The sequence below is a fragment of the Nylanderia fulva genome, unplaced genomic scaffold (genome assembly GCF_048542155.1).
Source record: "Nylanderia fulva isolate GAGA-0341 unplaced genomic scaffold, ASM4854215v1 Scaffold12, whole genome shotgun sequence".
Classification (NCBI taxonomy): Eukaryota; Metazoa; Arthropoda; class Insecta; order Hymenoptera; family Formicidae; genus Nylanderia; species Nylanderia fulva.
In genome coordinates this window covers 3,345,277-3,362,850 of record NW_028189409.1, presented here as the reverse complement: position 1 = coordinate 3,362,850, position 17,574 = coordinate 3,345,277, and the positions used below count along the sequence as shown (strand labels likewise).

Here is a 17,574-nt window from a genome sequence, read left to right as displayed (position 1 = left end):
TATAATTACAAAATTTTATTTGATTGTATCAGTCGCTCAAATAAATCGTGCATATTCAGACTGTGCCAAAATAACTAATGCGTACCTGTTACTTTCGATTCGGCCTAAATTATTCAAAGTGAACGACACATCGAATTACAACTGAGATCGAGTAGCGTCGAAATTCAACCTGAAAGGACCCGGTTTTGTGGTTGCATCACGATAGCTATCATCGTATGTCTGTGAAATATATTGACTTACGCAACTGTTAACCCACGCTAAAGTTTTACGAGCGTGAGATAAAGAAAAGAAGAAGCCAATAGTTTATTCGAGTAATCGGCCGGTGCGAAAAGAGGACGGAAGGATCCGGGGGAAACACATATGGCACATGATTGCAATAAGTAGAAAGCACCTCTTTTTTCTTCCTCCGAGGAAATCGTGAAATCCTTAAGCCCGATTGGTCGACGCCTTGTGTGGGATCTCATGGCAGCCCTTATAGATCGGTCAAGCGGGTCCACGATTCAATCGTACGTCGACTTGTGTTGAAACTAGCTGGGAGTCCTAGCCAGAATTATAAGCAATTTGCTGCGAGAGATATCGAAAGGATGTTTTGGCGTTGCGGATTTTTCAGCTTTCTTCTATTTTGCAATGTTGCATATGGCGTAAGTTATTTAACGCATTAATCATAAAGTAAGATAAACATTTAAATGTCACGAATTTTAATTATGTATTTTATAGCATATAAATTTTATAAATAGCATTTAATTCTTTATGTAATAATGCTTCGATAATCATTAAAATTAATGTCATTTTTCTCGTTATATAATAATATACATTATATTTTTTATTGTTTCTAATATTATTATATTTTAATTTATTTTTATTTTTTGTGATGACAGACTTGAAGCCGAAATTTTACTCGTGTAAAAATTTTTTGTGTACATATTTTAATGATTGTAGTTTGATCTCGCTCTTAAAGACCGAAATAAAAATTGCAGTAACGTGAATTCATCTTTCTAATAATAATTGACGAAGACCATTCGATATTTTTATTTCGCAAAAAGTGAAAGCTGCGATAAAATCTAGATATCAGATTCGCCTGCAGCGACTTATGTGATCTTCTATATACATTTGCAATTAAATGCAATGTCTTATGGCAAACTGAAGTGCACGTGGGTCGCATTTATCTATCTCGGAAAAGAAATTTGTATGCAATCCGCGTAATTTCCCGTCTTTAAATGCGGGAGCAAAATGATATGCCGGAAGTATTTTTACGCTATTATCCAAGAAAGTGAGATTTATCCCCTTCTCTACCTCAGGAAGTCTTGAAGAGCAGAGTACGACGCCAGAATTCATTCGCACAAAATGGTCAACTGATAGATAACATCTTTAACGTAAGTATAATATTTTTCATCCAGTAAATATTGATCCATTAAAATCAATTATTGAATAAGCTTAAAAAAATGTTTAAAAAAAATAAATATCTCTCTTTAAATATCTCTAAAGGTAGTTCGATAATTTATATTTTTTCACAGACAGAAAAGAGAGAAAAAAATGGCAGTTAAATATAAATATAATATTAGTATTAAACTCGAAAAAAGCGGTACACTTAAAATTTGGAAAAAATCAGCAAATTTTAAATGACGATAACTTCGTAAATAATAAAGATAGAAAAGTTTCTAAAACATGAAAATAAAGCTTGGAATCTCTACTTTAAGAATCTATTTATTTCAATGTTGCACGATAAATTTATTAAAAATGGCAGATGACAAAACGAGAATGTGCAAAATTGAAAAATAATGGTCCGAGTTTGCTAAGACACATGGCGTCAGTCAATGTCGCAACTCAATGGGATAAAAAGCATATAATAGTATAGAGTCTCTTCTTTAAAATGCTTTTTTATTCATCTTAATACGATAATTTTTCGCCGAGATATTCGCATTTGAATAAAAAAGCAGCTTTTTACTTTAAATGCGAATAACTCGGCGAAAAATCATTGTATCGAGATGAATAAAAAAGCATTTTAAAGGGGAGACTCTGTACTATCATATGCTTTTTATCCCATTGAGTTGTGACATTGACTCACATCATGCGCCTTGGCAAACTCGGACCATTATTTTTCAATTTTGCATGCTCTCGTTTTATCATCCGCTATTTTTAATAAATTTATCTCGTTACATTGAAATAAATAGATTCTTAAAGTAGAGATTCCAAGCTTTATTTTCATTTTTTAGAAACCTTTCTATATTTATAATTTACAAAGTTATCGTCATTTGAAATTTGGTGATTTTTTCCAAATTTTAAGTATACCACTTTTTTGGAGTGAGTTGTGTATATATATATATTTTTTTTAAATTCTATCTTGCAGATTCCGATCACAGCGATCAAACAAACTGCCGCCGCCGCTCAAGCTTTTTACCCAGAGAATTCACAGAGAATCGATAATATTGTGAAGGTAATGTATATTCAAAATTATTCACATTCAATAACAACATTGATTATACGATTTTATAAGTAAAATCATTTACAGATTCCCGTCTCGACTCTAGAAGCTGTCGGTACCCTTGTAAAAACTACGACGGAGCAAAGACAGCAAAATGCGGAGAGAATTCAAAATTCTCTTCAAGATAGAAGAAAACGGTTGATGGCCATTAAGGAACAGAAGAGAAAGCGAAAACAGGAAATGCAAAATCAAGAATCGCAAGTTATCAGAGTTGTCAGGCATTATCACAAAGATCCATTCGGATTAAACGCGTGGAGCAACATTTTGCTTGGTGGCCATCACGGTGGCCTTCTCGGTGGTCATCACTCTGGGTTAAATGGCATTCGCAGATTTCATGGCCATGGTGGCCATGGCATTCATGGCATTCATGGCAATCACGGTGATTATTTTCGCTGCTTTCATTTTTTCACTGCAAAAAATGTAAAACACATTACTATCAAAGCTATCGCGATATATTTAGACGAATAAGAATATATTATTTTTTATCATTTGCCACTCTCTCTGATTAAAGGTAAATTCTCTTTCAGGAAATCGCCCGCAACATACCTACGAGGTCCATGAAGATATTAATGAAGATACATCTTTCTCCTGGCATGGGTTGACAGCTGGATTCGGTAGCTTTCATGGAACTCGGCCTTCTAGTAGCCATTCAGCCATTAAAGTCGAGAACAAGATTGCTCCTTACGAAAAAAGACAAAAAGTTTCCGAATACCCAAGCATTGACGTAAATATCCAAAATAAAATCACGAAGATTAAAAATAAGCCGATACATAAATATGATGATGATTCGCTAATAGAAAATAAAATTGCACCGAGAAACAGCAAAGTGGCATTTGTGCGATAGTAATGTAAATATGAAACATGATGTTAGTTATAATCGATAAGCATTCGCCATTCTTACATCGCTCTGCAGATATTACAGCTTGCGTTTATCTTTAGCATAAAAAATCTCCGTAAGAATATGCAATTTCATTAAATCTATTAAATTAAATTAACAAAATATTTATATATAATAAATAATTTATATATTATAATAAATTAAAAATATATTTAACAAATAAAAATATTTATAATAATAATAATAATATAATAATCGATGTAACGTATTACAGAAATAAATATTTTTTTTATTAAAAATATATAAAATTTACATAATTTATATGTACATTATATTTGCAAATATTTCCTTTTGTTTTTAACTTCTTGTTTTATTTAAATCAATGAAAATATAAGTTTTGCTATATGATTTCTTATAGAAATATATTTTATCGATGTTTCTCTGAAACACTTAGCTAACATTTAATTTCTTTTTTATTGGTAAAACAATTTTATATATTAAAGAAAAACAGTAATTGAGTCATCATGATTAGAATGAATTATACATCGGATGATTTAATATTTCTTAATAATTCGAAGTATTGAAGATTCATATATGACAAATGACAAATACTACAATATAAACTCATCTTATTTAACAATTGAACAACACTTTAAATCAATGTAGTGAATATGAAAGAGAATAATTGTAAAAAAATGCTATTATGATTTCCGTTAATCAAACAATCGCGAATCTTTATTTCTTTCTCTCTTCGAATCTTTGAGATAAAAACAAATATGCTTAGATAGTAATATAAAATGCTTTTAGCATATATCTACATATACACTAATGCACAATTTTCAATTTAATTTTATTTATTTATCGTGAAAAATATTCCACTAGAAATCTCAATAGGTATAATCATAAGCATGGAATTTTACGGAATATACAAAGAGTTAATATGAAGTCATACCTTTGACCTTCGTCGAACACTCGCTTCATTTTTGCGTTGTAATAAGAAACTCACATGTCGCATGTTTTATGCTCACTTGGATAACGCAATTTTTTTCAGATTTACATCGTTTTTTTAATATAATACATATGTATATATATTACATATAAATTTTAAATTTATGGAAATACAGCAGACTCAGTTATGCGAGGGAATTTAAAGTAATTGCCCTCCTCCTTTTTGAGATTCTCTTTTTTTTATATTGGATGATTTAATAGAGAATCCTATATTATTTCTTCTCTAAGAAGCGGGCAGACCTTCTAAAGGCTCGCCATTTAAAAAAAATACTATTTAGCTGTATATTAATTATTGTAACAAATGTGTGAAAAAAAATTATAAATTTAAATGCGTAAAACATTATAAATTATTAAATATAATTAAATTTTTAATTTAAATTTATTTTGCTGTAGTCTTAATTTTTAAATAATTATTGTAATCAAAATAATTAATAAAAACGATAAAGAATATTTAAATTACTGTTTTAATTAAATGGCAAAAACATGTAATCCAGTGAGATAGCAATAGATTGACCTCTGACGTTATACAGCGGCTGTTTATATAATACTTGATAGTCTAGTCAGTCTCGATAGTCTTTCGCAAGTCGTGGAATTGTCACGTTCGTGGTTCATTCAATCGATATTCTTTGTGCAATTATAAAATCAACATATGTTATCAAAAATATAGCAGAAAAGAAAAATTTCCATATAATAAAATCAGTACGTATGAATTGTGTGGTTTGAATATTGCGATTTGAAATAAAATTAATTATATATAATATAAATAATTATAATACAAATAATTTTTCTAATCAAATGTTTTATACAAAAAAATTATTGAGTGTATTGAATATTTATATTTGTGTGTGCGTGCATTGTACTATAGCATAAATCTATTGTATAATATTAATTTTTATTATCGGTATTAATATTCATTATTAGCTCAATTAGATTGCATTTATTCATCATTATTATGTGAAGACTGTCGGACAGAATTAACAGCTTACATTTGATTACAATTAAGTAAATTTGAATGTTTTCTTCAATTTTGCAATGTAATAGTGATTTTAATTTCCAGCATTACGTACGTATCGTATATGAAATCAAACAAACTTACATGGCTTTAAAACAAACAAAAAAGAAAATAATATAAAGTTTATTACAATAAATTATAATTTTAAATTAAACATCCTTGAATGCTAAGAATGATATAAGAACAGAGATTTTTAACTTTATGCAAATATAAAAATTATTAAAAAAAAATTCTTCCTTTGTGGGAATATTATTTTTCCAAAGAGTTAAATAATGGACGATTGTCTGCGTGAATGGAATAATTTTTATTCAAATTACACGATTAATCAACCTATACCTGCTCGAAAACAGCTAATTAAAATATTACTCATTTGAAACGTTCGAGGAATACGTAAATCAAGTGGACTCTGCACCATTCGCATTCTAGTTCGACAAGCAGATTCGTAGTTCGTCAAACGAGCGATACGGATCTCGAGCTTACCCCTTCCAGCAGGTGAGTAAGGTGAGTAAGAGATGCCCTCCGGTCAGGCCGAGAAATGACTGTCTACCTGCCTAGTAGCCTCGATCCTTCGTCAGTGAACGCAAAGATGTCGTTCGGCAAGGTAGCTAACTGCTTGCTTATCGCTTTCGTAGCTCTGGCAAACGGAATGCCGCAGGATGGGGTTACACAGAGTACAGAATCACCTGCACTGGTGAGTAGAACAAGTTTGCCTCGTTTGAATTTGTCATTATTATTTTATTTCGTCAATTATAAGACTTGTACTTTTTATATAAATTTATCTATCTCGCGAAAGAAAGTGAGAGCGTGATTATAGAATGAGAGATATAAACAAAATTTGTATACTGCCAGTTATGTAAAGATATATATATATTTCGTAATTTTTTTATATAACCAAATGCAACTTGGCTTTTATAATTGATTATGAGATTATGGAAAAAAAATTAATTTGGTGATGTTGTATGTATACTAAGATACTATAATGTGTATGATGGACAACAAAGCTATCATTATATATGCATTTACAGTTTTAAATGATTTGAAATAAAAAATTGCTTCTCATGAAATCTATCGTTTATTGCATTCGAATAAAACAATTATGTGAAATATACATGTTGCTGGCAATAGATGACGGCAAAATCAAATACATTACAACATTACAAATAGAAAAACGATGCTACAAATAGAAAAACGCTTAAATTAATTCTTGATTAACATTTTTATATGTTTCTCTAGTATATAATGTATCAAACCGGTCATAATTTTTGCGACATTATATTTATGTAATAAGACATTTAGACAAACAGTGCGCAGGTGTAATACATTAAATTGCGATTCAATTAATTTTTTTATTCTCATTAACGGCGAGAATAATCGTATTCTGTGTATTTTGCGTAGCATTAACGTCATCACGAATGATAATTAAGTTTAGAAAGAAACCTTGTGCGATCTAAAAAAGACAACAAGTAAATCAATTATTTTGATTATGAGAAAGAAATACTATAGAAAAACACAGCATACTTAAGCTGGTTAGATAATCAGTGTAATGAGAGAAAGGATTAAGGAAATGGTAGAAGATTGCATAAAGCCAAATTATTTATCGATATAATTCAGAGAATTCTTAATTATAAAAGATGAAAGAAAAAAAAATGCATATATTATCTATGACAATCACAATTAATTGCCGAAGAAAAAATATGCGGTTTGTGAATAAAACCGCTATTAAGAAACGTGTGCTAAAGACATAAACAAGACAGTTATGTTCTTTATTTATAGATTTGAAAGGTAAAAACCGAAGTAACTTGACCATGGAACTTAACAGTTTTCACATCGAAAATTATGTAGTAAAAAACAAATAAAGAAATAAGAAGTTCAAGTGTAATAATAACGCTTATCGCAAATTTTCTGTCTGATTAAAAACGTTCTGATTAAATAGCTAAAATAATTGTTATATTTTTTATCCATGATTATTATATTTTTAACATAGCTTTGAAATATAATTTTTATAATAATAAATGAAAATATAAGTAATATTGTTATACGTTTAACTTTAATCTTAAATATGTAAATGATTTTGTAAACAAGTGATAATATTTTTGCGCATTGTCCTATCTTTTATTTTAGATCAATTTACGCAATATCCAACGTGAAAATATTCGAGGAAAAATGGCTTCATGCAATGTCACGGTAGCTAGTCTCGAGTTTAGGCGGAACATGTCAGTAATGAATAAAACACTTGCGTGCAAATCATTTCTGAAAAGAATCGGTTTTTATGTCTTGCGGCGTAGAGACGAGACGGAGGAAACTACTAATTACAAATTGTCATCTACAAAATATGGGACGTGTGAAAAGATAATACAGATAACGTTGAGAAAAACATTTACAGAATATTTGCAAGAAAAATGTCCACTTATAATCACATAAAATAATTCCTCTTAATCCAATGCTATAAATAAATTCTAAATTCTGAAATGGATTCTGATAAGAGATTTTCGATTCTGATAAAGGACTTATATTGTCATTGCACAGCTTCCATTTATCCAATTTACTAACGGTGGAATCCGGGTAAACTTCGCGGGATATCATGCTGAAGCTGGACTTGGTGGTCTCTTTCGAGGAACAGGGGGTGGACTTCACGCGAGTGCTGGAACCCCATGGGGTGCTCACGCGGGTGCGGGATTAGGTGGAACATTAAATGGAGAAAACGGTCTGGGTTAGTATTCGCAAAAATAAAAAATCATATTAATGTTGACAAGCTAGGAGACAGAGTCATTCTTTATATTTGTCACAAATAAAATACAAAATAAAATACCTAATACATATTTAACAAAATATTTAATGAAAGGCCTTTTGCATCCTATATCAAAATTTTTATCGAAGAAATATAAATATAAAAAATATAAATATAATATAAATATAAAAAATATAAATATAAATATAATATAAATATAAAAAATATAAATATAAATATAATATAAATATAAAAAATATAAATATAAATATAATATAAATATAAATATAAATATATAAGTATAAATATTGAAGAAATGAAATAGAATAAGATATATTTTTAGGCGGAGGTTTATACGCTCGTGCTGGACTCGGTCGTGGAAGACCGGAAGCGGCGGCCGGTCTCGGTGGCAGAGTGGACGGACGATCGGTCAACCCGATTTCCGGCGGCCTGTACGCTGGCGCGACTCCAGGCGGTCCAGGAACCGGCGTCTTTCTTGGCGGAGGAGTTGCAGGAGCTGAGACTAACGTGAGACCGAGTGCATCCGGCACGACGACGAAAGAGACTAATGCAACAGCGGATGCAGCTGCCAGTGTAACGAAACCAGCGAAGGGCCACACAAACATACAGATCATACGTTCGAAACCAAAGGATGCGCAGAAGGAGAAAGAGGTTTCGATCGATACGTAACTCTTGCGATTATTTTTTTTTTATTATTATATAAGCGAAGGATGCACATACAACCGATATTATAATTTTTTAGGTTTCGAATACGATATCTAAACAAGATATCGAGAATCTCGAGGACGTTCATTGACACAGAATTCTCTCTAACACACCTTCTTAGAATAATCGTATAATTTCGTAATTAGTAGCTCGATAAGTTATATAAGCGCATTTTGAATTATGGGATAATTCCTCTCTAACATGCAATCTTTGTACACATATATTTGCGTGCGTGTGGATGATACACTGTCTTTAAAATCAATCTGTCAAATGCAGAAGGCGATGGCGCTTGAGGCTGCCGCGGCTGCGGAAGGAAAGGCCGAATCGCAAAACAATGAGGTGACGAAAGCCAAGAAATTATCGAGCAAAGCGCGATTGCGATGAATAATCAGACAAATTATTAAAATTTCTTTCTCTCGTTTGCAACAGATACGACGTGCAATACAAGTCGCTGCCGTAAAACCTCTCGCAACGGAAGTTGGCCTTGTCGGATCGGTTGGTTTGGTTAGCGGGGCACCAGTCGTCAAATCTGTCGAAAAGAGCATCGTGGCCTTAGCACCCACAGCACCAGCCGCACCTCTTGTACCTGTGCAAGAGACGATTCCAGCTAATTCGGTTGCGACACTCGGTGAGCAATCAGTTTACGTATTCAGCTAATTAGGCTCAATTATTTTTTTATATTGAAATTACCTTACAGTTACGTCTTTTGAATTTTCCAATATATGTATAGACATATTTAATTACATTTTTTATAAAGGTTGAAGAGTACTTTATAATTTTTCGACCGGAGATTTTATTCGCAAACATTTTTTTCAGTGATGGAAACCAATATTGCACCAGCAAGTGTCTATTTATGTCATATTATCTGAGCTAATATTGAATTGATATTTTTCTACAAACTCGAATAATTGTGTACACTATAGACAATATTTATCTTATTTTAATTGAATTATTGTTTGGAAGAGTGTTTTCAAACAATTGTCAAAATTCTGACATTTGGGGAGAAAGAAGTGACTTTATTTAATAATACAATAAATTCCTTCCTCGAAGAAATATTAAATTATTGAAACAGTAAAAATGTGAGCTTAATTATCTGATCGCGTTTTTAAATGATATATTTCATGAGACAATTTTGATCATTTGTCAGATAATAATCCGAGCGTGGTGATTACGAAACCCGTGTATCCACGCTGGTACTTGAGGAAGAGATTCCGGACCGGTCCTAGGAATAAAGTAGTCTACGTTCCTCCAACCGCGACAGCTGATTCTCAAGACTCGCCTTCGGACGTGGTCGGCGAACTCTTCGTCAATTCAGTGGGAGACAGTGAGGGTGCAGTTGTCAAAAGCGGTACGGCGGGCAAAGTTTATGTCGGCGGATCCTTGTTCGATGACATCTTCAACGTAAGTCGAATGCTTATTCGTATAATCATCTCGCAAGCGTTGCATCACGCATAAGAATTCACGGAGTTTCTAATGAGCCACTTACTTTCTCTCTTCTCAGATTCCAATTTCTACGTTGTCCGCTGTTAATCAATTGCTGAGAAACAACGCCGGCTGAGACTTTTAGCGCGTCCGTCCTTATATAAGTTTTACATTCGAAGATATACACACTAATATAATCGCGCAATATATAAAATATCCACGAGCGAAGATCGTGAGCCACGTTTTTCGCAAGGTCTTCCGATTCGAATATATATATTTCGTTAGCGTTCAATGTTTCGTTGCATATATACATTCAGCCTCTTTTGTAAATGTTTACTCCGCCTTATTTACGAATGCCAAGCACACGCGTGATGTCCATCTTGCGGTTCTCTGCACGTGATTAAATTGTAATTCCAGCTAGGTAATTTCACATATTGCGATAGTATTTCTTTGTCCTCATCCTGCGAGTCATTTTAAGAAGGTGCATCAATAAAGGATACTTTTATACGAGAAGAAGAATTCGTTTTCTGACACGAATTATTTATATTCTCCTGAATTTTATTCTATTATTTTACTGTTTACATATTACTTATTCGCATGCGTAGTACACAAATTACAAAATACTAGTTTCAATGTTTCATCAGAAATTGATATTTACTTGTTGCCTCATTGTTAATATGGATCGCGTAAACCACAAATATAATCGTTATAAAACGTTCGTTATTAACCACAACTGCATTATTATATGAAAGCATCGAAAGAGATAAAATCGATTGTTACGGAAGATAAAATAGCAGACAATAATAATAAGAAAATTACTTTATTAGAAAATTACTTACTATTATTAAGTAATAAAACAATGAACGTAATTGTAAAGAAGTAAGAAAATACAGAAGAATATTGTAAATCCTGAGCATGTTAACGTTAACGAAGAATTTAAGAGCAAAAGAGAAGAAAAATGATAAGAGGAAAATGAAGATAATTATAACGAAGAAAAGTATAATATATTAAAAATCGAAAAATGATTGTATGACTATATATGAATGCAAATACACAGTGAGATAAAATAAATTATTTTTATTCGAGAAATTTCGTACGTAATAATTGGACATATAATTAATACATACAATAAATCTCAATTAAAACAAATTTCTATTAAGAACGAAATCTGCTTATTAAAATGATCCATTATATTTTTTGCACATATACTTAGCCAACCTTGAATAATAATAGTATTTATAGATACATTTTTTTATATCACACAAGAACTTCATTTTGAGTCATTATACTTGCCAATCATACTTAAATGGATAACGCTATTGCAGCTTTTAAGACATTGTTTCATCATAATGATTACGGTATGCAAATGACGATGATATTCTACTTATAGTAATAATTAATAAAATGCGATCTTAATTATATTATTTAAAAACTTCGTTACCTTACTTTATTTCTGGTTACTAGAATATTACAAAATCCCGCATTTTTTACATGTCTATCACATTTATTTCTTTCCGCGCTACATGTTATTTAATATAAAAATATATTAATGCATATGAATATAATATGTCATATAATGTACGGAATTGCATAACTTAATCATAGACAATTTTTCAAAAATTAATATTAGTACGTTACGATTTTTGTTTTCAAATAATGTGGCTTAATTTTTATAGCTTGTAATTCTAAATAATGGAAAATATGATAGACACATATTAATAAATTATTAAAACTCAAAATTCAACTTTGTCGCTATTTTTCATTTTTTACCAGAATATTATTATTTATTTTCTATGTTCGTGTACCAGTTACAAAATGTAAATGACCAGATCAGAGATTGCAACATATCAGACCAATTATAATTCTGATGTAATATTACTGGTCACATTTAAGATGTAGCCGAAACGTTTTATTATTTTTATTATCATTGTATCTACTAAGAAATAAATCAATTATGTGTTGACATTACATCTCTCACTAATTTAATATGCTCGTTATAGTTGGCCCTGTCTTTCTAAATCTTAATTTTAAGATGTATATTATTGTTATTATATTGTATTTTACATTATTAATAATTTTATAAGTTAACGACATAATTGTTAATCTTAATAAACCAATCTTAATATGTATTTATGTAATATAAATTATTTATTACTTTACATATTTAGTTTTTTAATCTAAAAATATATTTTTGTTTTTTGAATATTAATAGTGTCAAGGATTTCAATGATAATTTTAATTTAAATTGCTACACGTATGCGCATGCGATTTCCAATATGAAGAAGCATACCGAAAGAGAAAGTAATACAGTGTCGTAAGCTAGTAAGTAAGATCGTCATCGTGAGCGAAATCTGTTAGTCGACTGTTCGCTCTTCAATAGTGACAAACTTTTATAGAAACGTGCCATGTGTTTTTAAAACTTTTTACTTAACAATTATTTAATTGTCAAAGTAAATTAGCTGCAAAATTAGCTTCTATGTTAATTATTCCGATTAACATATTTATAAGTGCAACTGCTCTTTGGTGCACGTGCGTGTGTGTTTAAAACTCTTCTTCAGTTTTAAAATTAACTTGAACTTTTATATATACTATAAATAAACAAATATGCTGCGCATTGTAATATTTCTATCGCTTATCTGCTTTTTAAACTCATTGAGTGCTCATCCTACGGATGAACCGACAAAATTTATTCTCAACAACATGCAAAATGATGCAGAAAACAACATTGTACCGTCAAGATTGGAGGATGCAAAGGTAAATTTTTTGAATATTTAATTTGCGAAAATATATGAAAATGCAATTTTTGGAAAACACAATTGACATAAGAAAACGGCACGTATACAAATTATTTTTTTATCGACGTTTGAAGAGATGAAGAAATCTAAATTAATCGAAAAATCTATGTAAAAGATTCCTCAATTGCGCTGCACGAAATTTTATTTGGATTTTCGTGAATCGCCAGTTTTACCGGAAAAGGCGAAGTCAAAATTACTGTTTTGTAGGAATTGTTAGGACGTGTCGCTGATGCGTTTAGAATCGTTGCAGGAAGATTTATCAATTCGATAATATTGGTCAGAAACATCGTTGTCAATCGAGCGGAGGTAATTATTATATCTATCGAATCTTTCTAATAATGTCTCTTTATGATCGATTATATGCATACAGAATCTCATGCAATATATATTTCTTCACTAGTATACAAAAAATCGTATTATTACAGTTAGATTAACCAAATATTTTTAATCGGTAATGCTGAATTATGAAGATAGACAAAAAGTAGTTGAAGCTCTATTGTAAATAAAACAACGTCACATCTGTGTATTAACCGACTAATGCAACAAACATTAGACTTATATGTTGTCCTTTTGCATTTTCTTTTCATTTTCGCTATTGATTTTAATTATTGTCAAATAACAAATTGTTTGGAAAACTTTTAGAGCATATATAATTTTTCTTTTATAGCAATTAACTAGCGGAGTTCAGAATAACGTTGCTCCAGTAATTATCGAGTTGGACGAGTCTAATCAGAGCCGCAGATCAGTGCAAAGCACAACACCGTTAATCTTGTTTCATCCGTCTACGCGAGAAACAGTTCGTTTAGAAAATGACACCGAGCAGGCAATTTTAGAAAAACGAAAGCCTGATGGCATCAGACAAGCGTTTAATAATTTTCTGACACCTAAACCAATTGTCGATGGAATTAAGGAGGAGGAAAAATACGGTAATACGGGGGATAAATTTAGCGGACTCGGGAACGTGGTCGTCAAAGGTTTTGAAAATCTCGCAAATTCTTTGAGCACACTAGTAAACGTAAGTATCCTGTAAAGTAATTGATATATTGAAGCGACACAAAACGACAAAATTTGAAGAAATTGAATTATTGCTTCTTTCGATTATTTCATTTGAACAATTAAATTGCGTGTTTTCAGATCCCTTATAATGTTGCCAAACAAACTTCTCGAGCAGTAACCCAAATATTGGATCAATTTGGTAAACGGCTGATTGGACTCGAATAATAAAGATCATTGTATTGAAGTAATTATATAATATAATTATAATTACAAGAAATGTACATAAATTAATAAAATGTCATGTAATTCCACGAATACGTTTTGTGTTTTGAGAATCCATCAAAAAATGCATATGCACACATGCATAAACATACTGATATCAAAATTGACTTCAATTAAGCATTTAATAATGATGACTTTATATTTTAGCATAATTTTTGAACGAATGATAAGATATAGTTTTCTCTTATAAGGAAGTTCTGAATACGTTAAAAAATTCAGTTTGTCAAAATATTTTAGAATTCTATTTCCACGAGTTTTACTTTTATACGAAAAATAAAAATACTGTTTCCTAAAACAAATTTAGTATTGTCAAATTGTGTGGTATTTTTTTTTAGATATAACGATGCGTTTATATACATTTCTATTGTTGTTTCTCATCGGAAGTGTTTTCAAAGAAGTAAGCCAAATACATATCAAATATGTATATGTCGTACATTTTGCTGCATTATACAATATATAATAATTAAAATATTTTTTTCATTATAAATCACTTTTATCATTATATTGCCAGAATGCTGCTGAGGATACATCAAAACAAATCCATGATTTATTTACTTCGATTCGAGACACTCTTCAAGTAAGTAAAAAAACTTTAAAAGAAAATTATAAAGAAACTAATTTTTTTAATAATAATGATTTAGTATCAAAAATATATTTAGTATAAAAATAATAATTAGAACAAAATTTATTAGAGAAATTTAAAAAATTCGAACTACAAAATTTAAAAAATATAATATTAAATTAATACAAAATATTAGACTTTTATTTTATAGAATTTATTTATTTCTTTTTATTTTATAGATCTTTTTATTTATAAAATAAAGATTAATAGACGAGGCGTATTAGTTAGAATATTTTCAGTTAAAAAATTTCAATTTAATAAGTTTTTTTATATAGAAAAAATGATTAATTGGAATTAATAAACATAAAGATAATTAATAATTTTTTTCCTTTAGTCTTCGGTAATTGAATCGGAAACCTTAAAACCTTCATTAAAACAACCAGATACGGAGCCTATTACGAGCGATATAAAAAATGACAATATAAAAAAGGACAATGAAAACACTGGATTAACGACTAAAGATTCATGTAATTATAAATATAAAATATAAAATTTATTTAGAGCTCTTATGTTTTATTTGTAAAGTTGTTTCTTCACTTTCGAGAATCGTTTAGTATCTGCTATCTAAGTTACTAATATAAAATATTTGACAATATCTAAATTTTACACCTAAAGAGAAAAGGTATACTAAATGAAATACTCAATCTGCTTTGAAGGTACGAATAATACTTTAGGTACGAATAATATTTTCTATGAACTAACAATAATGTTCGTACGTTATATGGCATGTGATGTACTAAAAAATTCTTGGGTATGTATGGTAAGTGTAATTATAATATATCCAACAATAAGTATAACTAATAATAATTTTCAAAATACAAGAAATATCGTTAAGAAGTATAAAAAATATAACTACAGAACGCGGAAATATTTTACTAATCAGTTTTTATATAAAAGATCAGTTTCTCTATAAAATCTATGATAATTCGATGACTTTTGTTTTTTAAAGAACAAATTAATATTTTTAAACAAAAATATGATTATTACTTTTTGTTTTTTTTTAATTTTACTATTATTTTATAATTTGTTATTAATTGTAATTACTAAAATTAAGATTTATAAAAATAAAAACATTTAAAACTAAATAAAAAAGTAATATTTTATTACAAGTCTACTCATTTCTTCAAGTTTAATTTGCAAGACATACAATTTTTTGTCAATTGTTTATAATTTAAAAATTATATTTAAAATATATACTTCAATATTTTTATAAAATAAAAATTAATTTTGAATTACATAAGAATTTTGTGAGTATGTTTTTCAGACAACTCGCAAAATATCCCTTTCTGTTAAAATTGCCGCAAAGTTCAATTACCATGTGTAACTCATGTTTAAATAACATAATATTATTAATATTATTTTATATACTTATATAGATATATATAATTAATACTATAATATGAATAATATAAAATTTTTATATTATTACTACTTACTAACGTAGTATAATTAATGATAAAAATTATATTTTATATACATATTAATCTTATTAATATCTCAAGTAGTACCTTATTAATATCATAATTAAATATTTTATCGCATGCATAGTATTATATATAAATTGTTAATACTATCTTTTTATATACATAAATTTTTTGAAATTTGTAGTTATGCAAAATATATGAGAATAGGGTAAAATACCCTATCCCAATAAATCCTGTAATAAGATTGATGAGCAATAAGATCTTTGGATAAGGAAAGCAGTAAAAGAAGCAATCATACAGGTTATAACTATATTTTAATATTAAGAAGGTTATAACTATATTTTAATATTAAGAATTATAAATTAAATATTCTACAGCAATATAATTTAACAATATGTAAAAAGATTTTGCTCTAAATATAAACGTTATACTAATTATCTTGCAAAGTAAAGTTTTACATTTTTATTTAATATCAACGTGTAATATATTGTTAAATTTTTTTACCTATATACCATATAAAAAAGATATATTACTGCAATTTTGTTATTAATTTGAAAATGTATTTTCTCCAATTATGTTATTGTAATAAATATTTTAATAAAAATGTTAATTTGGGGTATAATCAAAATCTTATAAAATTCTATAAAAAATTCTATATTCTATTCCATTCCATTTCTAAAAAAAGGCATGTTAAGTCAATTTCTAAAAAAAATAACAAAAAAGGCAAAGGTGCAAAGAGTAATTTTGTAAAAATCTACAAGATTTACAAATCATACTTTGATACTTCTTCATAAGTTTTATTGTTTCGGAAATACGGTCGTTTAATTTTTTCTTTTTAATCTTGAAGAAGCAGCGTTTTATGCCAAAAATACAGAGGACAAGCTTGTAAAAATCGACGAGATCCACAAGTTCATTTTTTGACTTATCTTCGTAAGAATCATTGTTGCGGAAATATCACCGTTTAATTTTTTCTATTTTATCTCGAAAAGGTCGCGTTTTTGTTAAAATCGAAGAGATTTACAAGTTCAAATAATTGATATAATTAAGAAATTGCAAAATAAGTATCGCTTTTTATTATATAGTTGCGAATTTGTTTATTAATTATCTACATATAACAGAAAGTTGTGAAATGACGTCACATTTTATTATATGCATAATTATTAATAATTCTGCTAGTGAACACTGCCGATATTACAGTGTTGACTCATCGTCGATACGTTAAAGTTTAAATATATATAC

At 29.2% G+C, this 17,574-nt stretch overlaps 4 protein-coding genes across 9 annotated transcripts; all 4 read left to right on the top strand.

Annotated features, from left to right (window-relative positions):
• The first annotated feature begins 144 nt into the window (after window positions 1-144).
• On the top strand, window positions 145-3,456 carry LOC114942627 (uncharacterized). Its single transcript, XM_029318030.2, has 5 exons — window positions 145-641; window positions 1,299-1,373; window positions 2,348-2,434; window positions 2,510-2,861; window positions 3,010-3,456. Exons 1-5 carry the CDS (start codon window positions 585-587, stop codon window positions 3,324-3,326), a joined length of 888 nt encoding a protein of 295 aa, XP_029173863.2. The 5' UTR covers window positions 145-584; the 3' UTR covers window positions 3,327-3,456.
• A 1,440-nt stretch (window positions 3,457-4,896) lies between these two features.
• LOC114942603 (uncharacterized) lies at window positions 4,897-12,184 on the top strand. 4 transcript variants are annotated; one of them, XM_029318006.2, is made up of 9 exons: window positions 4,897-5,027; window positions 5,767-5,841; window positions 5,973-6,031; window positions 7,867-8,050; window positions 8,412-8,740; window positions 9,071-9,133; window positions 9,224-9,422; window positions 9,942-10,195; window positions 10,296-12,184. In XM_029318006.2, the coding sequence occupies exons 3-9, from the start codon at window positions 5,987-5,989 to the stop codon at window positions 10,350-10,352; spliced, it is 1,131 nt and encodes a 376-aa protein (XP_029173839.2). In that variant the 5' UTR covers window positions 4,897-5,027; window positions 5,767-5,841; window positions 5,973-5,986; the 3' UTR covers window positions 10,353-12,184. The 4 variants fall into 4 exon arrangements, with proteins under 4 accessions (XP_029173839.2, XP_029173838.2, XP_085346454.1 ...); XM_029318005.2 differs by having other exon boundaries at window positions 5,691-5,841; XM_085490328.1 differs by lacking the exon at window positions 4,897-5,027 and having other exon boundaries at window positions 5,112-5,832.
• Window positions 12,185-12,247: 63 nt separating this feature from the next.
• Window positions 12,248-14,335, top strand: LOC114942617 (uncharacterized). Of its 2 annotated transcripts, XM_029318019.2 has the most exons (4): window positions 12,248-12,970; window positions 13,219-13,317; window positions 13,679-14,026; window positions 14,146-14,335. In XM_029318019.2, exons 1-4 carry the CDS (start codon window positions 12,821-12,823, stop codon window positions 14,230-14,232), a joined length of 684 nt encoding a protein of 227 aa, XP_029173852.2. In that variant the 5' UTR covers window positions 12,248-12,820; the 3' UTR covers window positions 14,233-14,335. The 2 variants fall into 2 exon arrangements, with proteins under 2 accessions (XP_029173852.2, XP_085346455.1); XM_085490329.1 differs by lacking the exon at window positions 13,219-13,317 and having other exon boundaries at window positions 14,146-14,332.
• Window positions 14,336-14,507: 172 nt separating this feature from the next.
• On the top strand, window positions 14,508-16,945 carry LOC114942618 (uncharacterized). 2 transcript variants are annotated; one of them, XM_085490332.1, is made up of 5 exons: window positions 14,508-14,686; window positions 14,801-14,866; window positions 15,246-15,378; window positions 15,568-15,662; window positions 16,520-16,945. In XM_085490332.1, the coding sequence occupies exons 1-5, from the start codon at window positions 14,633-14,635 to the stop codon at window positions 16,604-16,606; spliced, it is 435 nt and encodes a 144-aa protein (XP_085346458.1). In that variant the 5' UTR covers window positions 14,508-14,632; the 3' UTR covers window positions 16,607-16,945. The 2 variants fall into 2 exon arrangements, with proteins under 2 accessions (XP_085346458.1, XP_085346457.1); XM_085490331.1 differs by having other exon boundaries at window positions 15,568-15,671.
• Window positions 16,946-17,574: the final 629 nt, after the last annotated feature.